At 39.7% G+C, this 26,207-nt stretch overlaps 1 protein-coding gene across 10 annotated transcripts in view; it reads left to right on the forward strand.

The window, feature by feature from the left end:
- The first annotated feature begins 389 nt into the window (after positions 1–389).
- ANAPC1 (anaphase promoting complex subunit 1) overlaps positions 390–26,207 on the forward strand; it is a 103,930-nt gene continuing 78,112 nt past the window's right edge. For 4 of the 10 annotated variants that reach the window (XR_002832157.1, XM_023764405.1, XM_023764406.1 and 1 more), the window contains exons 1-17: positions 390–539; positions 2,538–2,774; positions 3,742–3,900; positions 6,498–6,549; positions 6,761–6,861; positions 7,663–7,745; positions 9,153–9,226; positions 11,274–11,419; positions 11,603–11,823; positions 12,497–12,706; positions 16,096–16,191; positions 18,018–18,108; positions 18,198–18,263; positions 20,125–20,259; positions 22,750–22,890; positions 23,675–23,735; positions 25,595–25,782. Coding sequence is in view for 9 of the 10 variants with exons in the window: in XM_023764405.1 (XP_023620173.1) it covers positions 2,562–2,774; positions 3,742–3,900; positions 6,498–6,549; positions 6,761–6,861; positions 7,663–7,745; positions 9,153–9,226; positions 11,274–11,419; positions 11,603–11,823; positions 12,497–12,706; positions 16,096–16,191; positions 18,018–18,108; positions 18,198–18,263; positions 20,125–20,259; positions 22,750–22,890; positions 23,675–23,735; positions 25,595–25,782 (2,037 nt within the window). In the remaining variant the exon portion in view is untranslated. Of the gene's footprint in view, positions 540–2,537; positions 2,775–3,741; positions 3,901–6,497; positions 6,550–6,760; positions 6,862–7,662; positions 7,746–9,152; positions 9,227–11,273; positions 11,420–11,602; positions 11,824–12,496; positions 12,707–16,095; positions 16,192–18,017; positions 18,109–18,197; positions 18,264–20,124; positions 20,260–22,749; positions 22,891–23,674; positions 23,736–25,594; positions 25,783–26,207 lie in introns of those variants that run through there. The other 6 variants (XM_023764407.1, XM_023764404.1, XM_014466266.2 and 3 more) reach the window with 6 other exon arrangements.

The following is a 26,207-nucleotide window of genomic DNA, read 5'->3' on the forward strand; positions in this document are numbered from 1 at the left end:
ACAGAGGAAATCAGCGCGCCCCTCACCGCCCCAATCCCACGGAGGAGCGAGCAAAACCAGCCTGGATGTGCGGCAGCTCAGGGTGGAGGAAGCTCGGGCTCGTAGTGACAGGACCCGGCGCAGACGGAGAGGCCGGGACGGTCCTGTCACAGCTCAGACTCCAGCTGACCCGGTCCCGCTTCCGGGCTCCACGCTGCGCCGGTGACGGAGGCGGTATCGGCGGGCGGACCCAGCCTCCTCCCCGCGAGGCGAGCAGAGCCGGACCGAGGGCTGCGGCGCCTCCCGCGAGACCCGGTCCTTCCAGGCCCCGCCCCCGGGCCCCGCGCAAAGCAGGACGGGAAACGAAGACGGGTCCCATCGTTTGGTTTTAGAGCGGGAGCCATCGCCCGCGGTCCTCAACTGCCGCTGGCTGTTTCTCGGGAGCGGGGGACGGAGCGGGAGGAAACGCTGCAGCGGCGGCGGAGTCCCCGTGACCGACTCTGCTGTGGCCCCGGGGGCGCAGCCGGGCTCCCGCGCCTCACGCGTCCCGAGTGACTCAGGTGAGGCCGGGCTGGCGGCGCTGCTGGTCGCCGCGTGTCCCTGACCCCGAACCCGACCGCCCCGGGCGGCGTGGCCTGGGGGCTGGGCTCTGGGCGCCCCTTCCCGCGCCGCCCCCCGGCTCCTTCCGAGCTGAATGCGGTGTCCGGGCGGCCGCAGCTCCCGGGCGGGCCCGTCCCGCGGCCGGCGCTGCCTGAGGCCCGGCTCAGCCCGCGGGTCTCGCCGACCCTGAGGCCCCGGAGGCGGCCCTTCCGCCCAGACCCGGCTCCGGTGCCTTCCGTGCCTTCGGGTTCCCCCCGCCTCGCGGTGCCCCTGGCAGGTCCTTGTTCCCAGGAGGCGAGGCCGCGGTCTCCATGCGAGCGCATCAGTTCAATGCGGTGCTGTTACAGGGGCCCCGGGAAGCGCACACACAAGGTGGGGCCGCAAAAGATCTAAATATACTAATCAGCACAAAGTGGTCATTGTTCTGTGCAGGCGATTCTTTAATCACTGATTCTGTGGCTTCCTCTCAGAGTGTTAATATGTTGTTTATCCCGTTGACTAGATATAGGAAGGCCGGCTGGATTTTGTGGGGTTTTTGTGTGTAAGTTTTACAAGGCACTATCTCAGTCATGGCCCAAGTTTAAGTGTTCTCAAAACTGACTTATCAGAAGGAGGAAAAAAGTGTCATGAATGTGACATAACCGTTCTCTCAGGAATAACTTAATTCACAGCAAAAATAACCACAACTCAGGAGCTGCATGGGAACCACAGGCTCTGAGATATTTCAGCCAAGAAAGCTGCTGGTACCAAAAAGACCTCAGAGGAGAAACGAAGTCAAATTAAACTGTTTGTGTTGTAAATGCTGTTTCAAACACTGTTTTTAAAGGTTATCTAGTGCTGACATGAATGCTTGTTTTGATCTCTGTACTTGAGGATTGCAGCTTAACCGCTGTGCCACAAAACCCATTTTCATGTGGCCGTTGTCTCCGAGACAACTGGCGTCCACCTTATATGCCACCTTATATGGTGTCCGAACTTGACAGGCTGTCAGTTACTGTTGGTAGAAATGTTCTGGAAGTAGTGGAGGGGTGTGTGTGCGCGCATGTGCATGCATGTGCATGTTTTCACCCACAGCTCATCCACTTCTTTGTAGCAAGAAGCTGAATAAATTATGTTAATTCAAAGCTAGAATTGTTAAATTTGCAAACAAGCCTGACTGATCCATCGCGAGACTTATTTTATTCATGCCTTGGTCTTTTGGGTTTGGACCAGAAATTGGCATTGATTGCAATTCTATGCATAAAATGAATTGGGGCTCAAAATTACTGATCACCTTTGGTAGTTTCCTAAAGCAGTAAGTACTTCAACTTTTGATGAATTAAAAGTAATATGTTGTTTTTGTTTGTTTCATTTCAATATGCAGTGATCTGTTAGGTGTGCTTTTCAAATGAGGTGTCAGCATCTGAACAGAAATGCCCTTAAATGTTTAGAGCCTTTTACTATAAAGTAAAACCTGTCTAAATACTTAAAATGTGAAATGTGGAGATATTAGTGTGTAGTAGTAGGAAAGGTAGGATAGTTATTGTGGGACATAAGTGCTTGTCTCAACCAAATAGATTCCTACCTGTCATTGATTCACTTGCAACTAAAATGTAGCTGTAATGTTAATTATGTAATGACTAGAGGTCCGATGCATGAAATTCATGCAAGGGGCTCGGCCCTCCCAGCCCCGGCCTGCCCTTGCATCCCCGGCTTCATCTGGAAAGTCGTTCGGCTGTTCGTTCTAATTAACATATTAGCTGTTTATTATATAGGATAGTGTAAGGTAAGTATAAAATGATAACTGTAATTACCTGAAAGAATCAGATCTGGAATGCCCTTTGATGTTATGATTACTTGTACACCTACAATGTGTGACACTCATCTAAGGATTAATGGCTCTTCTGTAAACTTTTATGATAATTTTCTTCTGGCTTTGACTCCCAACAGCTGACCAGAATGTGTTTGAATTCATACAGAAATAATGTTGATATCTGAAACCCATGTCGAACTTCTATGAAGAAAGGGCAACAATGATTGCAGCTGGGGATTTGCAGGAATTTGTTCCTTTCGGTCGAGACCACTGCAAACACCACCCTAATGCTTTGAACCTTCAGCTTCGGCAGCTGCAGCCAGCCTCTGAGCTGTGGTCGTCTGATGGTGCTGCTGGCTTGGTGGGATCCCTGCAGGAGGTTACACTCCACGAAAAACAGAAGGTTTTATTAAGATTCTCAGTTTGTTTTTGAAATGTAGAGAGATGCAATCTACTTATAATTTAAGGCTATCCAGATGCAACTGAGAAATGAGTATGATGCTACTTTGAGGGCACAGGTTAAGATTTGGTAATTTTAATCAAAGCTAAAAATAACAACCTTATTGTATTATAGTGTCATGGCTGTGTATTTAGACATATAACTCATGGATTTATAATGACAGTCACTATGATTATGGTCCATTTAAAATCTCTTTCTTCACTTAGTATGTGGGGATCAGATTTCATGGTCCCCACATGGTTATTTGATGGTTAGATAGTAGAGTTAGCAATGGTCCCTGCTGCCAAAAACTTACATGTTTCTAGAGGAGAAAAGAAAGGCCACATAGATTTAGTACTAGTTTTTAAATAGGGGAATGAGAAGTAAGTGCATGTTAAATATTCAGTCTTTCTCATCTTATTCCAGCATTTCAGGGTGGAGAAGTCTGTAGTTAGAAATCTAAACCTTTCTCTGCCCTGTTCATTTTGACGGTTGGCACAAGGGCAGGAAGGTGAATGTATATGCAGTTGTGAAGCAGGGAAATCTGCATGGTGGGTAAGCTCCCCCAGTGTCCCGTGTGCACTTCACTGCCCCCTCTGCTTCACACTCCTATGCTTAATATGTCTTTAGTCTCCTAAGAATGTTGATTTAATTTTGGGATATATAGGAAAGGTCTAATTTTTGTTTGTTTATGGCAGCATAATATGGTAATATAATATAAAACACTTAATATGGAGAATTCTTGAGTATGGTCTCATTTATGAAATCAACCTAAGAGTTGGACTGTACTGAATCTTACTCCACAGGCAAAGAGAGAGTAGGATACTTGTATCTGGATTGCTGTTCAATTTTAATTAATTAATCTTGCTCCATAATGTTGAAAAAGAAATAAAAACTGCTTAAACATGTCTTACCTATGTAAATTTTTAAGGAAAGCTGGCAGCTAAGGAGAGGCGGAAGTGAAATTGGAGAAGTGGATTATGACGAGGAACTCTATGTGGCTGGAAATATGGTGATCTGGAGCAAAGGAAGTAAAAGCCAGGCATTGGCTGTTTACAAGGCCTTTACAGTTGATAGTCCTGTTCAACAGGTGAGTTGACTTGAATTTTAGTATTTGATTGACTATTGCATATTTTTTTAAAAAATAAAGCTCTTGCCTTAATATTTAACAGAAATGATAAAACAGAGTATAAAGATCCCAGTAGCTGTGTTTATGTTTTAACATGTGAAGATAATGGTAGGGAAGTAAACATTTCCTTTATTTTTCTCTATCAGTTTTTTACACCATTCTTTTTCAATTTAATGGTAATGTTTAAACATTTGAGTAATTAAATCAATTATTGTCAAAATTTATAGGACTAAGGGTACAAGAATATATTAACATATGATTATATTTGATTGTAGAATGTTGAATAAATAAAAATCAGATTCATGGTAGTACTCAAGAGTAAGGGAAAGGAAAACAAATCTAATTTGTTATCATTGCACTTAGCCATTACACCTAATTTTGTCCTAAAAATTAGTAATTAAAGGGACAGAATTAAGCATTTGCCCTGCCTTTTTAGGAGCTTTGTGGTTCATCTCTAGTTAATGAAGGAAATCCTTATTTAAAGAAGAATACCAGCTAATAAATATAGAAGGAATTGCAGAATTTAAAAATCACCATTCTGTACTCTCCAGTGTAACCTCTGATTCAGATAAAGATTGTAAATAGATAGTAATGCCATTGTGTGAAAGGTATTTAGGTGTCACCCAAAGTGAAGAAACAAATGCATCTCTACTTTGAAGCTGCATGTTGTTCTCCACCTCCACAACCTGGTGGGTTTACCATCACTAATAGGGGACAGAGGACTCTTTTATACCTACAGCTGTAATGTGGCATGGAGACATGATGTCATCTACTTAGTTTTCTTCCCCAGAATATTTGACATGAATATGTAGACCTACCTTCCAGTTATAGGAAGTATGGGGGCTAGAGGATCAGTTTGTAAAATGAGATGAGGAATGGGTGGAGGTATGGATGAAACAAGAATAGCCAGAGTTGAGAATTATGGAAGCTGGCTGATGGGGATGCATCACATTACTCTTTTTATTTTGTATACTAGAGGCCCGGTGCACAAAAATTTGTGCACTGGTGTGTGGGGGGGGGAGGTCCCTCAGACAAGCCTGCCCCCTATCACATACTGGCAGCCCTCAGGGATGTCCTACTGATGGCTTAGGCCGCTCCCTACTCCCCTTGGGGAGCGGGCCTATGCCACAGTCTGGCCTCCCTTTGTGGGAGGCGACTGGACTGATCAGGGGAAGGCACCAGCCCCATCACCCCGCTGCTACAGCCACTGCCAGTCACTGCAGCCACCAAGGTGTTTTCATCAACACGGACTCCAGTCCCTTCACCATGGAAAAATGACAACTTTCTTTTGGCATTTTCAAGATGTGTCTTTCATAGGATATGACATTTCTTTCTTCTTCCTTTTTTTTTTTTTTAATTATCACCTGAGGATATGTTTCCATTGATGAGAATGTGGAAGAGAAAGGGAAAGACAGAGAGAAACATCAAAGTGAGAGGAACACTTTGATTGGTTGCCTCCCTGCATGAGCCCTGACCTGGGCCCGGGCTCCGCCCCTGCTCCTCGCCATTGCCGGCTCCATCCCTGCTCCCCACCATCTCTGGCTCTGCCCCTGCCCAGGACTAATACGTGTGGCTGAGTAGTTAGGCCTGGGCAGGGGACCCCCAGCTCCCCACGATGGCCCACTCTGCCCCTGCACCCCGTGATCGCTGGCTCCACTTCGCCCCTGCCCAGGCCTAAGGCCTCTGGCCAAGGCGTTAGGCCTGGGCAGAGGACCTCCTGCTCCCCGTGATTACCATCTTTGCCCCTGCCCAGGCCTAACCATTATGAGATACTTTGCTTTGAATAGGCAAATTCATAAAAACAGCAAGCAAGTAGAATGTTAGCTGGGGGAGGGAGGAATGGGGAGTTATTGTTGAATTGGCAGTTTCTGTTTGGGATAATGGAAAAGTTTTGGAAATGGATAGTAATGAGGTTGTACAACTTTGTGACTGTACTTGATGCTACTGAATTTGTATACCTCAAAATGGTTAAAATGGTAAATTTTATGTTATATATATTTTACCACAATTGAAAAAAATCCATAAAATGCCATTAAGTAATTTCAGTAAGTGATTGTCAGGCATGCCAGTGAAAGTTGAATGGCATTTCCTAGTTTATATTTTGTAAGGTAAAAGGGAAAGGTTAGTTTTTCCAAAGATTTTTCTGAAGTGACTCTAGGAATGTCTAAGAATGTTAAGATTGTTAAGTAAATCTGTAGATTATAAAATAGTTCTTCTGATAATCTTTAGTTTTATATAGGACATAGGGTCTAAGACAGGTTAAGCTGCTGTTTGAGGTCACTTTTGTGGCAAGGCTTCTATCTAGTAGATTTTTTAAATTTTTGTCTTCCCTTTCCTTTTCATAAAATTTATTTGCACACCTGGTTTATCTTCCCTTGTAATATTTATCATTAATTAGTCTAATTTTATTTTATCTTTTTTTTTGTTCCCATGGTGCCTGTGTTGAGCTGATGAGACGGTTGTTATGTAAATGTCATAATTATTATGTAGATACCATTTGTTAACAGATTGCTGTTTAGATACAATTTTCTTAGGTGAGCATTTTGTTTTAATTTTAGGCATTGTGGTGTGACTTCATTATATCACAGGATAAGTCTGAAAAAGCCTACAGTAAGTTACTTGAAATTTTATTGCACTTTTTGATTCCAAAGGTATACCTCATTGTTTTTTTCTTCAAAATAAGTAGTCACTAATAATAGTGGTTTTGCTTAAGTATTTTTATCTTGCTCATTAAAGAATTTGTATTATTGGGAATTGTAATGTTGATGGGAATTTTTTGGGGGGAAAAAAGCATACATGTTGTTATATCCTTTTTTTGCAGGTAGCGCTGAAGTAGAAAAATGTATATGTATATTGCAAAGCTCATGTATCAACATGCATAGCATAGAAGGAAAGGATTACATAGCTTCTTTACCTTTTCAGGTAAACTTGAGTGTTTCCATGCTGTTTTGTTTGGTTGGAGAATACTTTTTAGTTAATTGGTTTCAGAAGTATTACTACTTTTATATCTTATAGTTATCAAGGATGTTATTTTTACTCAAAATAACTAAGCAGCTTTAGTTGCTTACTATTTTCCCATTCTTTGCATAAAAAGTAATTTAGTGGAATGAATATGAAGTCTTTTCTGAGTTTTTTTTTTCAATTGAAGTGATATACAGGAAATAATTTTGATTATAGTAAGCACATGATAGTATTAGTCTTTTCCCTGTTTCTCTTCATCACATTAAAGTTTTATCACATTGTAACTTTGCTACTGATATTTGCAGCCCTTGGCAGAAAATTTGGGTTGAATATTTCCTTACAGTAGACTTGATCTTGTCTTACACTTGCTTATTAGAATTACTTCTTAAAAAATATTATAGTTAATAATCATGTTATTTACTTATTTTTTAAATATATTTTTATTATTGATTTCAGAGAGAAAGGGAGAGGGAGAGATAGAAACATCAATGATGAGAGAGAATCATTGATCAACTGCCTCCTGCACGCCCCTACTGGGGATCGAGCCCACAACCCGGGCTTGTGCCCTGACCGGAATCGAACTTGGGACCCTTCAGTCTGCAGGCTGACGCTCTATCCACTGAGCCAAACCAGCCAAGGCGATCATGTTATTTTGTAAAGCTCTTATTAAATTCGAGGAATATCTAATTTTCTATATTGTTTTCTGAAAACATGTTATAAAGAGTAGTTTACTTCTGTTTTCCCCACCCTTTTACCTGACAGGTTGCAAATGTTTGGCCCACCAAATATGGATTGTTGTTTGAACGAAGCAGTTCTTCACATGAGATACCTCCAGGTCCACCCAGGTATCCAGTTTACTCAGTTCAGAATATTATTACTAGCGCTTTTTTTGTGTTGGTTCTGAGGTGAAATGGTTTCCCTCTGAATTTGGGATGACGATAATTTTCATGAAAACAGCATAGATTTATGCCACTTTCTCTCATCTCAGTGATGAGCACTCCTGAGTCTTCTCCTTACTTGGGTACTGAGTCACTTACAATTCCTCCCCCAGCCCCCCAAGTTGTAAAATCGAACAAGCGTAAGGTTTAAAGATAACAGTACTCAATTCTTAACTCTCTCATCTTTTTATTGTGCTTCTTTGGGCAAATCATTGGAGCCTTCTTGGCTTTAGTTTTATTATTTGTTATAGAAATACTCTAGTTTACCTCTTGGATTTATGCAGGATTAGGTGAGCTAATGTATACAACCTGTTTTTGTTGTTAATCCTTACATGAGGATTTTTTCCATTGCTTTTCAGAAAAAGTGGAAGGGAGGGAGGGAGGGAGGGAGGGAGGGAGAGAGAGAGAGAGAGAGAGAGAGAGAGAGAGAGAGAGAGAGAGAGAGAAAGAAAGAAAGAAACATCCATGTGTCTCTCGTACATCGACTGGTTGCCTCCCGCACATGCCCCAACTGGGGGTGAGGAGTGAACCTGCAACCAAGGTACATACCCTTGACTCAGAATCAAATCTGAGACCCTTTGGTTTGTAGGCCGATGCTCTATCCATTGAGCAATACTGGCCAGGGCTAAAGTATCTAACCTTTGACACAGGGCTTAGTATGTATTAGAAGTGCGAGAAATGGTAGGTGCTCATTGATGGTGTATTTACCTGTCTCTGAATGAATGAATCAGTTATGAGCTCACTGAAGGGCAGGGACATGCAGTGCCTTATCACAGTGTGGTGCAAGTAGTAGATACTATGTTTTTAGAAAATTGCTTACAGATTTTAATCTTTTTCTGTGTTTAGATAGAAGGTCTGTTCCCCTCTCCTCTTTAAAACACAGCCTCTTTATTTACTTGAAGTTTTTTTTTTCAAGTACACTCCTGTGTAAATCGGTGTAGGAGACAGAATTTCTTTCTTAGCTTCCAAAGACACTGCTGCTAACAGTGGTTACAAAAAAACAGACTGCTTTATGCCCATTTCCCCATTGTTCCTAATGCGATGACTGCTGTTTGCAGATTGTCTCTGGGCTGCATTGATTTTCCTGGGTTGGGTATGCTTAGAGTCTCCTGCATAAGAGGGATTTCTAGGAATGAAATAGGAGAGACTAAAAAACAGTCTGTAGAAAGTTTAGAAAACTTCTTTTTGAGAGGATAGGTTTCTAGTTTTTAGTGCAATTTAGAGAAGATATTTCTTTGCAAGGAAGGTGCACAATTTGTGCACAAATGGAGTCATCTTGTATTGGTGATTGATTATTTGTTTTTTTATTACTAGAGAACCTTTACCCACTATGTTCAGCATGCTGCATCCACTAGATGAAATAACTCCACTTGTTTGTAAATCTGGAAGTAAGTGTATTTTTAGACATTCTTTTACATAGCTCTTTTTTGGAATTTGGGTGTGGGGAGAAAATGAAGGCTCTTATGAAACTTTAACTTGTTTCATAAAAATAATATAATTTAAACATTTTACAAAAATAACCTTTTTATTATGAAAATAATAAAAAGTTCATATTAAAGTAAGAACTTCTTGAATACCATTATATTAACTATTTGAACAGCTATTCTTTTCCTGAAAATAGGGCCTATAAGTTGATCAGGATTACTGATAGATTTGCTAATCTATCTGTAGAAGACTTTGGTCTCTGTTCCTTAGTGATTAATAAGTAAATGAATGATACTTAGATGAGCTAAAATTGATTACTTCTTTGAAGAGAAAAATATAGGTTCTTATGCCCTACTGTGTAAATTTTGTTTTTATATTTTTAAAAAATATATTTTTATTGGTTTCAGAGAGGAAGGGAGAAAGAGAGATAGATATATCAATGATGAGAGAGAATCATTGATCAGCTGCCTTCTGCACACCCCACACTGGGGATCGAGTCCACACCCCGAGCATGTGCCCTAACATGGAATTGAACCGGGTACTCCTGGTTCATAGGTCGATGCTCAACTACTGAGCCACGCTAGCTGGGCTGTACTGTGTAAATTTTAATATTTCATTTTCCCTGCTCATAAAAACCTGATTTGCTGGGGCTCAGACTTTTAATATTTGCTACAGGTATTTCTGTATGAGTATTTTAAAATGTTCAATGTGGCCAAACATGATAATTGGTAATTGTGATTAGCAAGGATAGAAAGCTAAAAAAAAAAAAATTAATACACACACACACACACACACACACACGTACACACGTGTGTGTGTGTGTGTGTGTGTGTGTGTGTATGTATATGTTTTTGTCTTATTTTTATCCCAAGTACATATTCTGAAATATCATGAGGTGTTTGTCTTCTGTATCAGGGCTTGGCACACCATAGCCGGTAAGGCTTAAGAACTAAGAATGGTTTTTACCTTTTCAAAGGGTGTAGAAAAAAATACCCCAAAAAGATTATGTAACAGAGTCAGTCACAAAGCCTAAACTAGTTACTCTTTGGTCTTTTACAGAAGAAAGTTTGATAATTCTGTATTTTATTGGTAACAGTTACAACATAAATGAACATGTTAGCACCTGTGATTGAATTGTGTGTGGCCATTATTGATCATGTTTTTGAATAATAAACTCAGGAGTTACTTATTCATAATGTTAAGTATGATGTAAAATAATACAAATTGATTTTGATTTTGAAAAGACCTGAGAAGTGTGTGTATATGTATAGGGGAAACTAGAAAAAATACTCCCTGATGTATTAATAGTGGCTATTGAGATGGTGGTATTATGAGTGCTTTTTATTTTTTTAAATAAAATGCTTACTTTTATAAAAGAATTGCATTCTTTTATTTTCTAATTTAACTGAAAGGGGGAGCATTTAATATGTTGTTAAATAGGGACAGAGAAGTCAATTCTTGGTACTATCAGAAACTGAACTCTAAGCCTTATTTTGCATGTATAATTAGTAAAGCAGAAACAGGTGTACTCTTCACTGTTTGAATGGTTATTATGAAGGACTAATTTCATACAGAAGAAGAGAATCAATAAGGAAGTCAAACTTGGCAGAATAGTTGATTGAAATCGATAAACAAGTTGCTTATTGGAGGAGTGGACCTTTCACCCATGGCTGATGAATTTAATGGTGGATCAGCACAAATCTTCATCTTTTAATTGTGTGTATGTGAAATTGAAACCGGGAACTCTCTCATCTTTAACGTATTCTGAGGAATTTGATGCTCAAAGTAAATTTATTAAAAATATAGGGTTAATTAATTAATATATTAATGGATTTTGTGCCTTAATTGGTTTGGTTTCTCTTGATCTTTAGGAATTGCAAGGTGTCTTTTTATAAAGAACAGATTTAATGATATAAACAATTCATTTTTTGAGGTAGAAAGTGAACTGATTTTCAGTTTTAAAAGAAGGAATTCTAAGATTCTAAAGTTTATTTCTGTTTGATCTTTCAGGTCTTTTTGGTTCATCACGGGTTCAATACGTTGTAGATCATGCGATGAAAATAGTTTTTCTCAGCACTGACCCCTCCATTGTAATGACCTATGATACTGTTCAGTGTCTGCATTCTGTGTGGGTTCTCCGGAGAGTCAAAGCAGAGGTAAGGATAAAGGGTAGTTAATACTGAAAACCTTCACATGTTTTTGTGAAATAGATTTGAGCTTCTTAGGGAAAAAGAAAGATGGTGTCCTTAAGAATTCATATCCACCCTGAATTTTCACAAGGAAATTACCCTTTTTATCTAATTATAATCTTTTCTCCCTTCTCATCATTCTGACTTAAGGAAGAGAATGCCGTTTTAAAATTCTCTGAACAGGGGGGAACTCCTCAGAACGTGGCCCCCAGTAGCTCCCTCACAGCAAACCTCAGAAGCCTCTCCAAAGGAGATTCCCCCGTGGCCTCGCCTTTCCAGAATTACTCCTCCATCCACAGTCAGAGCCGCTCCACCTCCTCGCCCAGCCTGCACTCACGCTCTCCTTCCATCTCCAACATGGCGGCTCTAAGGTGGGGATCCACTGTGGGTGTACCTTGTTTTACCAAGATAGACCAAGAAAAACATAACTTTTTTGAAACTTTCTCTTAGTTTTGAGGAATTTAAAATTTTGGTTGCCAGCCCTTGGAGAGTTTTGGGGAAGACAGCCATTATTCCAGTTGTGTTATCCGTTTTTAATGAGTCATATTTGGAGGCTGCCTGTGTTTGTCATAGAATTAGTTATCTCATTTGTGCTAAGTGGCAGCAGTTTGATGAATATTGGTTGCAAAAATATTTTGATGCTATTTTGTCTTAATTCGAATTAGTTTTTCTTTTGTTTGGTTGTCTCTCTAGCTATTATCTATTTATTGATACAGTAATGTAGTTTTGTTGGTGTGCAAATGTGAGCATACAGGAACATAGTTTAGACGTTTTGAATGATATAAACAATTCATTTTTTGAGGTAGAAAGTGAACTGATTTTCAGTTTTAAAAGAAGGAATTCTAAGAAGAATAGGAAATCTTTACAATATAATAGAACACATTAACATGACGTAGTTATTCCTTTTTCAAGAAATTGTTTTTCTGACTGGGGTTTTGCCATCACGAATGCTCTTTGTACCCAGAAGTTTGGAAAGTGTTCCTGGAAAGCGTGTGATACCATCTTGCACTGTGGTTGTGATGCCCTCTCTCCTCTGTCTTGCAGTCGTGCTCATTCCCCTGCTTCAGGAGTGCACTCTTTCACGGGGGTGCAAAGGTTCAACCTTTCAAGCCATAATCAATCTCCAAGGAGACACAGTATTTCTCATTCTCCAGATAGTAATTCGAATAGCTCTTTTCTTGCACCAGAAACAGAGCCAATTGTTCCTGAACTTTGTATTGACCATTTATGGACGGAAGCGATTACTAATATAAGGTTTGTAGTATATATTTTTATGTTCAAAGAAAAATGTTGCTAAAAGTCTTAGAAGATACTTGTTATTTTGCCTAAACTTCTTTTAATATGTTCAGTTATTAACTTATAAACATATATAGACACGTATTAAGGCCACCTCTGGGAGAGGATGTTAATGACATTAAAGTGATCATAAAAAATTTTTTGTGTCATTTGTTAGTTCTTTTTTAACTTAGTAATCTCTCAGATTTGAGGTGTTTGATGGTATAGGGAGAAACAACTAATTTCTGTAGATTAGGAAACTTGGGATATTTATAACATTTTTTAATGTTCTTCTCTTTATGTTAGTTGAGTATTGCCTGTTCTTGGGAAACACAGTTCAGATCTGTTCTGTGGGACCTTCCTCCTTTTATGTTCTCATTAATTATCCATTCATTAATCTGCCAATCCCAGTGTGTGTGCTAGTGGCTGCGGGTTAGGCAAATTAATCACTGTCCCTGGCCTCAAAGAGACATGGAAGGATGGTGACACAGGAGACATTTCCTGTTCTGGTAGGGCTTTGGAAAGATGGAGAGAGCACAGTGGTCAGAGGGCCTCAGAATAGATGTTCATAAGGTTGAGAGCATGGTATGTTCAGGCAACTATAGATGCACTTACTCTGCTTATGCCTGGGAAAGAGAAAGGGCTGAGAAAGAGAGGTTGCCCTTTAGGGATCTTCCCTTTGATGAGAGTTGCAAGAAGGTGCTTTATCTGTGGGTTTAAACTCGGGGGAAAGAGCAGAGCAAAAACCGTGGGAGTTATGGGCTTATAAGTGGTGTTTGAGGTGGGAGAGCTGGAATTTAAGGAGTGTGTAGGGGTCAGGTTCCTGGAGGTCCTGTGGGTGAGCTTGGGATTGCAGGGAGTCTGGTAATCCTCTGGAACCATGCATACTAATCATGTGTAGGCCTTTTCCTCAGGAGAGGTTTTCACATTTATTAGCTGAGATAAGAACTTACTTTTATTTATTAGCTTCTCAGAGTGGGTCTGTGACCTCCATGTAGTTAAAACCGAGTGGTGTAGAATTAGAAGACGGCTAGGGACTGAAATCTTGGAAACTTAAACTTTTGTGGGTGGAAAATGAAAGAGGAAGCTGCTGCAGAGAGACAAAGCAAGAGGTCAGGTGGGAGAAGCAGCAGGAAAGAAATGTCATGGAACCCAAGAAAAGAGTCTTTCACAAAGAAAGTGCCACTGTTACCTGGAGCTGGTGAGGTGTGGCATAAGAGGTACCTGGAGGGCAATGATTTCACCAGTGACCTTGGCAAGAACACTTGGGGAACAGGTGGTGGAGTGCAGTGAGTGGAGGAAGTACTAGTAAATGGGGCTGAGGAAATGAACATAGATGAAGAGACTATTTTAAAGAGATTGCCTTTGAATGACGTCGAGGATACATAACTAGCCATACAGAGCCTCTAGGTCAAGGTAGAGTTTTGTTTATGTTGGTTGACCTACTTAAAGAAAATTTATCTTAATGACTAAATACCTCAGTGTGTGTCCCTAAAAAGTAAGGACAATTCCTTATCCAACTGCAATACCATTGTTAACCCAGCCAATTAACAGCAAGTTCTTATCTCATCTAATAGTCTGTCTTTGTGTTTCAAGGCTCTCATGTTAATACTAGAGGCCCGGTGTACGAATTCATGCACAGATGAGGTCCCTCAGGCAGAGGGACCGTGGGAGGTTGGCTGTGGGAGCGCACTGACCACCAGGGGGCAGCTCCTGCACTGAGCGTCCGCCCCTTGGTGGTCAGTGCACATCATAGCAACCAGTCGGCTGGTCGTTCAGTTGTTTGGTCACTTAGGCTTTTATATATATGTAGATGAGAGAGTAGGTTTTAAGGAGCATAACCAAAACAGGGAAAGCATTGAAAATATAGGGGAAGGAAATGACGAGGGACAAAACCAGCAAGGAGCACAGGTGGAGATTAGCCTGAGCAGTAAGAAGGTGGTGTTTATCAGACATAGAGGCAGGGGGTTGAGCTGAAGCCTTACAGACTCTTGTCTGTGAGGCCGAAGGCAGATGCACGCTCTTAGAGCAGGTGTCCTCAAACTACGGCCTGAGGGCCACATGCAAATACAAATAGTGTATTTGTTCCCATTTTGTTTCTTTACTTCAAAATAAGATATGTGCAGTGTGCATAGGAATTTGTTCATAGTTTTTCTTTAACCGTTTGAGTCCTAGGGGGTATTGAAAAAACACTGTCGAAGAATCCCAAACAGCGCAACTGCGCTTTCTCTAAATGAGTACGAAAAGACCCAAACAGCGTGATAGCGCTTGTTTTATTTTATGTGGAGAAATACCAAGCAGCACGATAGCGCTGCTTGGGACTCAAACGGATATTAATTAAAAGGAGCTGTGTGATGTACTTGCGGCAGTAAATCTGAGCGCGCGACTTCGACAATCGGTAACGCACCGTCAGTTGTCCACAATGTTCGAAATGTGCTGGGTTTTCTCGACATAAAATCTCAGCAGCGCAATCGCGCTGCTTGGGACTCAAACGGTTAAACTATAGTCCGGCCCTCCAGTGGTCTGAGGGACAGTGAACTGGCCCCCTGTTTAAAAAGTTTGAGGACCCCTGTCTTAGAGGGTCATTGGAGGAAAGTAGTGATGGGAATACAATGTTGAAGTAGCTTCTCTGATATAAAATAAAATAAAAAATTACTACTTTTAAAAACCTTGGTAAGTTGAATATATTGTAGATCCCTATTTTAAAGATTTCTGATCTTTTGCTCCATTCTAGGAAGAAATCTTTGGCAATTAGAGGCGTGGATTAAAAAAAGTTAGTAAATAGAACCTAATCTGAGAGAGAGAGAGAAGAGATACAGGAAAGGGCTTGTTATGAAATGTCTGATCCCTTAAAGCAGCGGTTCTCAACCTGTGGGTTGCGAACAATGAAAATACATCCTGCATATCAGATACTTATATTACGATTCATAGCAGTAGCAAAATTACAGTTATGAAGTAGCAACGAAAATAATTTTATGGTTGGGGGTCACCACAACATGAGGAACTGTATTAAAGGGTCGCGGCATTAGGAAGGTTGAGAACCATTGCCTTAAAGGGATAGGAATTCAAGTCTGCATTACTTTAGCAGTTGGTGACTTGCATATTATGGAAGTAAAAAATTCATTGATGTTGATTAAATTTATTGTGATTTCCCCCCAAGAAAGCTGTAGACTCGGAATCAAATAGCTGAAAGGAATCTCAGGAATCATGAAATTCAAATCCTGGAAGTGTTTTTGGGTCTTTCAGGTTATTGCTTGACCCATATAGTTTTAGGTTTCTGGCAGAATATTTTCAAAGACTTTTAATGGTTGCTGTGGTAGACTTTTGAGCCAATGCTGACAGTTACTTTATTAATACATCTATTTCAGGGAGAAAAATTCACAGGCCTCAAAAGTGTTTATTACATCTGACTTATGTGGGCAAAAATTCTTGTGCTTTTTAGTAGAGTCCCAGCTCCAGTTACGGTAAGTGCATATTCCCATTGATACTCTGTGTAAATAAATCTAGGGCTGCCCGCCCTCCCTCCCTCCCTCCCTTCCTTTTACCCTTTCCTTGGAGTAGCTTTATTGCAGTAATTTATATAACATAAAGTTGACATGTTTAAGTGTACAATTAAACAATTTTTAGAAAATTTACGGAGTTGTACAACCATCACCACAATCCAGTTTTTAAAATTTCTCTAATTTTAAGATCCCTTGTGCATGATTTGTAGTCAGTCTCATTCCCATTCTCAGCCTGTGGCTTCCGCTCTGTAGGCTTTCATCTCTGGATTTGCCTTTCCTGGACATTTTATAGAATTGTGCAGAATGTAGCTTTTGTGGCTAGCTTCTTTCACTAGCATAATGTTTGCTAGGACCCACCATGTTGTAATGTGTGTGAGTGTGTAGTCCTCCATTGTGCAGATACATCAGGTGTGGTTTATCCCTCAGCAGTTGATGGACATTTGGTTCGTTTCTACTTTTGGACCCTGTGAGTTAGGGGGCTATGAACATTGGAGCTAAAGTCTTAGTGTAGACATACATGATTTATTTTTTCTTGGGTAGATAGATAGGAGTGGATGGTTTGGTCCAATGATAAATTCATTTTTAATTTTTAAGGAATTGCCAGATTGTTTCCAAGTAGGCTGAACTGTTTTCCATTCCATCCAGCCACATCTGAGGCTTTCAATTTCTCCTTGACAAGATCAGGTATTGTCATTCTCTCTGATTGTAGTGAGTGTGAAGGGTTTTAATTTGCATTTCCCTAATGATTTATGATGTTGAACATCATCTTGTGTGTTTATTAGCCATTTATCTTTTTAGGTGAAATGTATATTCCTGTCTTTTGCACATTTATTTATAATTTTATTTTGAAATAATTATAAATCACAGGAAGTTGCAAAATAGTAGAGGAGTCCTGTGTACCTTGTACTCTTTTTGCTTCAGAGTTAACATCTTACATAACTTTAGTGCATGATCAAAACTAAGAAGTTGATAGTATAATCTACAGACTTTATTCAGGTTTCATCAGTTTATATGGATGTGTGTGTGTGTGTGTGTGTGTGTACATGTACGTATGTGTGATTCCAGGAAGTTCTCTCAGTGTGTAGATTTGTGCAGGTGTCACAATCAAGGTATAGAACTTATTTATTACCTCAAAGGTCTCCATTGTGCTTCTCCTTTATAGTAACACTAGAGGCACGGTGCACAAAAATCGTGTACTGGGAGTGGGGAGGGGGAGAGTCCCTCAGCCCTGCGCCATCTCACAGTCCAGGACCCCTCAGGGGATGTCCGCCTGCTGGCTTAGGCCCGATCCTCAGGGGGAGCTGGCAGTCAGACATCCTTCTCACAGTCCGGGGCTCTTCCAGTCTGGGACCCCTTGCTCCTTATCACTCTCCTGCAATGGAGGTGGGAGAGGCTCCCGCTACCACCACTGTGCTCGCCAGCTGTGAGCCCAGCTTCTGGCTGAGCAGTGCTCACCCTGTGGGAGTGCACTGAACACCAGGGAAAAGCTCTTGTGTGATTGCCCTCTGGTGGTCACTGCATGTCATAGCAACTAGTTGTTCCACTGTTTGGTCGATTTGCATATTAGGGTTTTATTATATAGGATATACCACCCCCACCCCCATCACTAACCCCTCACAACCACTAATCTGTTCTCCATCTCTATAATTTTGTCATTTCAAGATATATAAAAGGAATGCTACAATATGAAACCTTTGGAGCTGGGCTTTTTGCATAGTATCCTTGAGATCAGTACAGGTTATTACATGTGTCAATACTTTGTGTTTTTTTTTTAATTTACTCTTTAGCTGTGTAAAGTTTCAAGAGAGTAATGATAAGACCCAGCTCATCTTTGGCTCCATCACCAACATACAGGCAAAGGATGCTGCGCCAGTGGAGGTAAATGCAGGCACTTTCTTGAGAAGTTGAAAATCATTATGCTTTGTAATTTGCACAGACTTTAAAATAAAATGTGTGTCCTCTTTTAGAAGATAGACACCATGCTGGTTCTGGAAAGCAGTGGAAACCTGGTGCTGTACACAGGAGTGGTCCGGGTGAGTCAGAAGCAGCTTTTGGTGCTTTTGTAGGGCTGCCTCCTTAGTTATGATTTTGTATTGTTGCTTTAGTTTGATATTTAAATATTTACTCCCATTTGTAGGATTTGACAGAAGGTTTATTTTGTAAGAGCTGAAAATGAAGTTCCCAATTTAGGTTGGTCCTAAGTGGGAGGTTGCCTCACTGCCATTAGATAGGTTGGCACTGGGAACCCAGAATAGATGGGAACCTTCAGTGAGGATAGAGATACTTTAAAAAAGAGTTAAGCTGATGTTTTATAAATTGAAGTGTTGAAATTGATGCATGGGTAGCTTTGATAATTCTCAAAGTTTTTGTAAAGTTCTATTATATTAAATGTATACTGTGTTGGGTGGATCTTTTATCAGTTGTGAAATTTATATATGAATAATGTAAATGTTGTAAATTTAAATTATGAAATTTAGTACATACACACAGTTTGAAGAATGACAACATTTGTGTAAGCTATACTCAGGTTAAGAAATAGGGTGCTGCCAGTATCACTTGTCTCCTGGGAGTTCTTTCCTGACTGTCCTCACCTCCCCACCTCCCCCAGATAGACACTATCCTGACTTTTAACATAAATCAGTCCCTTGTTTTTATTACTTGTTTTGCACTTATGTATGTATCACTAAAGATTGAATTGTTTGGTTTTCCTCATTTTAAATTTTTATGTAAAGGACACCATGCCATATACTTTTCTCTGACTTGATTATTTTGCTCAACATTGTTCTATTTTTAGATTTATCTATCTTGATGTGTAGTTGTTTCCCCATTCACTGTTACATGATATTCCATTGAATGATGATACAAACCTTCACTATTTTACCTATCACTAAGGTTGGTTGTTGTTTCTGCTGTAGTTCTAGTAAACAGTAATTAAAAAAAAAAATCCTTATATATGTCCTCTAGCCTCTATGGCAGGGGTGGGGAACCTTTTTTCTGCTAGGGGCCATTTAGATATTTATAATATCATTCGAGGGCCATACAAAATTAGCAACTTAAAAATTAGTCTGCTGTACTTGGTCAAACATTTAATTAACTCACCCCTAATGCCTTGGCGGGGCCAGACCAAATGATTTTGTGGGCCTTATACATCCCTTAGGCCGGATGTTCCCCACCCTTGCTGTAGGGCATATGCACATTCACTTTGGCTATGTGGTGCCAGATAGTTTTCCAAATATATATGCACCTTTGATATTTCAAATTTTATGCTCAAACACTAAAAATCAAAGAAAATTAAAATTTTAGTAATGTATCAAATTCTACCATCCAACTACACATATCTTGGTATAATTTCTCTTGGTCTGACTCCTCTTTATTACTGAGAAAAGAATTATTTTTTGTAGGAAAGTGTGGAAAATACTCAAAACTAAAGAGAAATTTTAACAATATACATGTGTATTGTCAATATACCTCCCAAAAGCTAATAAAATTACAAAAGTTGCCGAAATAAAATCCATAGGATTAAAAAACAAAATGACAATGAAAACTAATGCATACAGGGTGGGGGCAAAAGTATGTTTACGGTTGTGAGTATGCAAAATGAAGTTTATTTTTGTATTGCTATTTATTAATTTATGTATTATTTTCCATATGAACAACTACAAACCTACTTTTGTCCCACCATGTATACATATAATGCTTTTAACAAACTATCAGAGACCTCCAGCTAATGAAGAGGAGTCAGACCAAGAAAAATTATACCAAGATATGTGTAGTTGGATGGTAGAATTTGATACATTACTAAAATTTTAATTTTCTTTGATTTTTAGTGTTTGAGCATAAAATTTGAAATACCAAAAGTACATATGTATTTTTACATCCTTTTATTGCTTTAAGGTGGGCAAGGTTTTTATTCCTGGACTTCCTGCTCCTTCCCTGACAATGTCCAATGCGATGCCTCGGCCCAGCACTCCACTTGACAGCGTCAGCACTCCTACACCTCTGAGTAAACTGCTTGGAACCTTGGATGAGGTGAGAAAGGAATTAGGTGTTGTCCAAAATGAGTAATGTTTTAAAGAAGTTTGGTCAGATGTTCTTTCCACGATTACCTTTCCTCCCACCCCCGTTTTAAAAATGACAGAATTGGCAGTTTAGCTAATACTTGTAGAATATGAATATTTCCAAGTACCAGTGTCTCAGTCAATATGCACTGACCTTCTGTGTATGTGGAAGGTACAATGAAAGGAGCCACAGAAATGAGAATGAGGCATTCTTTTCCATCCAGGGATCTCACCAGTTACTTGCGTGAAACATGTAGTGTCTGCATAATAAATTATATTTAAAGTAGACTATTAACACTTATGATGACTAATAAAATGTCCTGAGGAGATGTACCGATAAGATACATTCTGAGGGTCAGTGTGGCAGAACCATCTCTCATCTTGGAGAGGCCTGTCTGACTAGGGCTGGCCTGTGAGGATAAGTGGAATGTCTGCAGGTGGGAAGGAGCATTTGGGGAGAGAGGGCTCACAGGGCCACAGGCAAGGAGGCAGGAGAGTGCAGATCACGTGTGTTCGCATCTCCATCTCCTAGTGCACAGGTTAAGACTCAACACGTCTGAGGGCAGAATGAACGAGTGTTTATGCAAGTCCAAGGAGTCTCTTGGGATTGTCATGGTAACCTGTTTTTGAGAGTTTTCTGTGTACTAGGCACTGTTCTCTGTGTTTTGTATGCATTAACTTATTTAATTTATTAGACCAGCTTTATTGGAAAGTTACTGATTGCTGTTTTACAAATGGGTACACAGAGATACAAGGAGGTTACTGTTTCGAGGACTGTAGCTAATAATGGTGGTGCTGGGATTTGTATTCTATTGATAAGCCCTTAATACAAGAAAGGATGAAAAGATGGTATTTATTCTGAATGCAGTCACCAGGGCATTACAGTTTTTGAGGATGGAGTTATGAGTGCTGGGATCGTGCTTTAGGTAATTTTATCTTGGGATTGAAGATAGAGAGACCAGTTAGATTCCCAGTGCGTTGTTTGTGTTAGTTTAAGAGGTGCAAAGGGAGACTGACCTAGGGCAGTACATTGGAAAGAAGGGGAGTGACACGAGAGGTCTAGAGAGGTGGGAAGACAGCGTTTATCGGTTGGATTTGTGCTGTGTTGGGGCAGGTGCTGGGAAAGGAGACTCGGTTCTCTGAGCAACCTGGGTGGATCCCCAGATGTACCAAGTTAGGAAGCCTGAGAAAAGCAGGGGGTGTTTCAGAGACACCTGAGTGCACATGTTTAGGGGCAGTTCAAAGTGCAGGTTGGTGCTGCACTTGTGTTGCATAGTGTCTAGGCCCGGAGTGTTATTTTTGTTTTTATGTTCTTCAGTGAACAAAAGTTTTAAACTTTAATGAAGTCCTATTTATATTTTTCTCTCGTTGCTCACTAAATATTATTTTTTTAAACACATGCAGTGTTGAGCTGTTTCCTGTTAAGCCTGACCCTTGCAGAAATCTTGGGAGGGGGCTATAGAACTATCAGATTTCTGTGTGATTTGCAAGAATTTCTTTTTTTTTTTATATATATATTTTATTGATTTTCCACAGAGAGAAAGGGAGAGAGAGAGATAGAGAGTTAGAAACATCGATGAGAGAGAAACATCGACCACCTGCCTCCTGCACATCCCCTACTGGGGACTTGCCTGCAACCCAGGTACATGCCCTTGACCGGAATCGAACCTGGGACCCTTCAGTCCGCAGGCCGACGCTCTATCCACTGAGCCAAACCGGTTTCGGCTGCAAGAATTTCTTTTATAACATAAGATGATTCCTCGCTTTCTTGGAATTTCATAAACCTAGGAATGGTTAGTGGCTTAATGGCAGCTGTCAGATCACAGCTCAGTCTAACATATTGGCTGATGACTTTCCCATTTCTAGGACCAATGAAGCTCAGTTTTAGGGCAGCTATTGGGGTAGAAGCTGGAAATAATATATACATCTTATTCTGGGTTGGCTCTTATTATTGACAAGATAGTCACTTAGAAATTTCCTGTAAATTGTATAGGAATACAAAAAGGTTGGTGGTCAGGAGTAGATTTAAAATAGGAAGCATCTGCATGTAATCAGTAACTACGATCATTTAAAATTCTTGTTTGCATATCTACAGTTGAGAAAAAATGTTGCTCTTTATCAGACGTTTGCTTTTTCTGAAGCATCACTAAGCTGTCTCAGTTCTTTGCTCTCTCATTGCTTTTCCTTCTCTCCCGTGTCTTGGAGCCTCCAATCCTATCTGTCATGCCTTCCTCACCTTACAGTTACATCTGTAGCCTTGTTGGGTTGCCAAGAGTGTTGCTGCCTTCTCTTCCTGTGGCCCTGTTTGCACATCAGTCTAGCTAGCCCTGTCCCCCATGATCCTACCTAGAGCAGAATGATTGTAAATTATTATGTACAGTTGTTAGACTATATGCAAAAAGAAATAACCTTCACTTCTCAAAAAATACTTGATATGTGTTGTACTTATGACTTTTTATAGGTTGTTCTATTGTCCCCAGTTCCAGAACTAAGGGATTCTTCAAAACTCCACGATTCTCTCTATAATGAGGACTGCACTTTCCAACAGCTTGGAACTTACATTCATTCTATAAGAGACCCTGTTCGAAACAGAGTGACTCTAGTAAGTATATGTAGATTAGGTGGCTCTCCGTGAGATATGGCGGTCACTTCAAATTTGTCAGAATGTAGAATTTGTCTGAAAATCGGAAGCAAACATTTCTGATGACATTTAAAATATTTTGTGATGTGTTCTTTCTTTGCATTATTTTACTGTGAAGTAAATCTGTTCAACTTTTTAAAGGTTTTTATATTATTAAAAATGTATCGAAAACAGCTTGTTCAATAAGTTGAATTTTGTATTGACATCATTTTTTTCTTTTCCTTACAGGTAAGTCTCTTTTTTTAGTGAAAATGAGACACTTATTAGAAACAAAATTTTTGTAAATGTTTTACAATTACGCACATTTATAGTTTCTGAACTTTGGAAGTATTCGCTTCTGTTTTAAAAATGTTCATTTTTATGTTTATTTTTATATTTATTTACTTAGTTTGTAGAGGATGTTTTTCCATTGATTCTTTTTTTTAGAGAGTGTATAAGGGAAGGGGAGAGACACATCGATTAGTTGCCTCCTGCGTACATCTATCTCCACTGGGGCCAGGAATTGAGCCTGCAGCCCAGGTACTTGCCCTTGACCAGAATCTAATCCAAGACTCTTCAGTCTGCAGACCAACGCTCTATCTACTGAGCCAAACAAGCTAGGGCAAATATTGTTTATTTTCTTTTATTTTATTGAATTTTGCTTTGGCAGGCAAAATCTTGTAAAGCATCAGCTATTGTTAAGAATTCAGAGACTTAGACCACAGATTCTGTTGACTAATTCTGGTTTGTTCCCTTCTTTTTCTAGGAGCTGAGTAATGGCTCTATGGTGAGGATCACGCTCCCTGAAATCGCCACGTCTGAATTAGGTGCGATTGAGGAGCAAGCCTGAATTCTGTGTATTCTTAGTTTGATTTGGAGTCATTGTTGATTTGTGTTAGTAATTGGGGATATTAAATTTTTTGCTGTTATTGAAGCCACAGGATGGCGTTTTTTACTTTGTGGATAACTGTGAAGAACCAGGAGCACCCCTAGGACGTCCCCTTCATGGGTACTGTGAGGCTGGGCGTGACTTGAAGGAGATGCTGGTTCTGTTTCTCGGCCTTTTTTTATGTGGAAGATACCACACAGTGAGATTACACATACAACATGCTTCTTGCAAGAAAATCTTGCAATAAGGAAGGCTAAGCAACTAAAATAGTTTTTGGCATACTTGATGGTTTTAATCCTAAATCTCTCAATTGAGACATGAACGTAATTGCCTCAATTGATTAAAAACATTATAGTAAAAATGCAGTTAGAAGTGTTTTTCATACAATTGGAGTCTGCTTGAATTATTTTTGAAATGCAGTTTGGAAAGTACTAGGTGGAGAGTATTTCTGAACATAGAATAGTATAACTAGAATTGAAAGAATTTGCCAAGAAGCAAAAGTTAAAAGAATGCCTATGTGACAAAAGAAAATGTGTGACATGTATTAGTTTCAAAATGTAAATGCCAAAGCAAAGCGCTGGCAGGTGGTCTGGTTTCTGGAATTTGATAAGTAGGCCAGAATGACTTTTTTATTGTAGGAAATACCTTTCATTGGTGTGATAAGTGATATTCTGAGTTGGTACAGAGATAACCTTGCTTTTCTCAAAGATATGTAGCCCGTAATCACAAGGTTATGTACCTAGAAGTACAAGCCTAAACAAAATATACATAAGTTAATAGCAGATTAAGTTAAATAAAACCAAAATGAAATCCTGCTCTCTCACAGCCAAATAGAAATTTTTGTACTTTATAAAGTGCTTCTTAGCTCGTTTACACTTACCTGGTTTACACTTATTTTGGATTCAGCCGTGACAGATTTGGTTGTTTTTCTAACATTTATTCCATTTGATTTCAACCTTTGTGTGCGCATGCACATAGCAAATTCATGAGAAAAAGGATATGCAGCTGAGGATGGGCCCAGTGACAGTGACAGTGTGAAGGGAAGAATCCTCTGAAGAGAACATAGAATACAAGCACTTTGCTACTAAAAGCAGACCCAGGCCCTTCACAGCAGCAGCCCACGCCAGCTAGAGGTGTCACTGAATGACAGTGGAGCACTGAAACTGACATTCATACAAATGACACTGGGTCATTAAGAGAAACATGGTATTGAAGGGTCTAAGACAGAGAGCCTGGACAACATTTTAGACTCTGAGTGCTGTCAGATTATTCAGTGTTGTAAAGCTTTGGTTAATAGGAGTGTTCACTAATGGAGAAATCTCTTGTGCTAGTAGAAGAGGCTGTTGACTGTTATATGCGTCTGAAATATTAAAGCAATTATTTCATATGAATTTATTTGTGTAGAAATTGTGTTTTGATACAGTGACCTTTAATTCATTGTCCATACTAGGAATGTTTGAGGCTGAAATGGGGAGCGATTAATACTTGCTGGGGCAGTAGATGTCAATCCCTCTGTCTCAGGTTATGTGGGCTATTTGGTTACCTATTTCTGATAGAAAATTAATGACTGAAAAGCTACCCAGAGACCTCTTGCAGATCCTGTGAACTTTAGTAGTGGGTTTAGGTTTCCAGTGATGGGTTAGGTAATGTGGCATTTTATTGGCTCTTTCATGACAGTTCTCTCTTTACAGTAATTGGCCTTTATATAGTCATCATAGTTTAAAAACTTTCATATTAAAAGGGGAAGAGAAATGCATGCATAGGAACCATACTGAACGTAATCTTTGCCTTTAACAGTACAAACATGTTTGCAAGCAATTAAGTTTATCCTGCCAAAAGAAATAGCGGTTCAGATGCTTGTCAAGTGGTACAGTGTCCACAGTGCTCCAGGCGGACCCAGCTATCACTCAGAGTGGAATCTATTTGTGATTTGTCTCATGAACATGATGGGTTATAACACAGACCGCTTAGCATGGACACGAAATGTAAGTACATCCAGTTGTTTTTCTTCCTGAGTTATTCTGTTGTTATCAATGTAATGTTTACATAAATAGTAATACAACCTTCAGACTATATAGCAGAGCAGTTTAATAGGTGTACCTTATTCAACAAAATGGAATAATACTGAGGGTTATTGTATCTGTATTCTAAATCAAATATCATTTCATATTTAATAACATTTTACTAGTAATTATTATTATTACATTTTTATAATGTGGCAAAGCATGTTAGAGTATTATTTCTCATTTCATCGTTGTAAAATAACTGCAGTTTATGCTAGGATTAGTAGTAATAGTCTCTTTTACTGGAGAAGGAACTGAATCACAAAGCAATCACATACTGGAGATTTGCTCAAACCTGGGCCTAGAGCAGGGGTGGGCAAACTTTTTGACTCGAGGGCCACAATGGG

Source organism: Myotis lucifugus, unplaced genomic scaffold, assembly GCF_000147115.1.
Source record: "Myotis lucifugus unplaced genomic scaffold, Myoluc2.0 scaffold_331, whole genome shotgun sequence".
In the NCBI taxonomy this organism is placed as follows: domain Eukaryota; kingdom Metazoa; phylum Chordata; class Mammalia; order Chiroptera; family Vespertilionidae; genus Myotis; species Myotis lucifugus.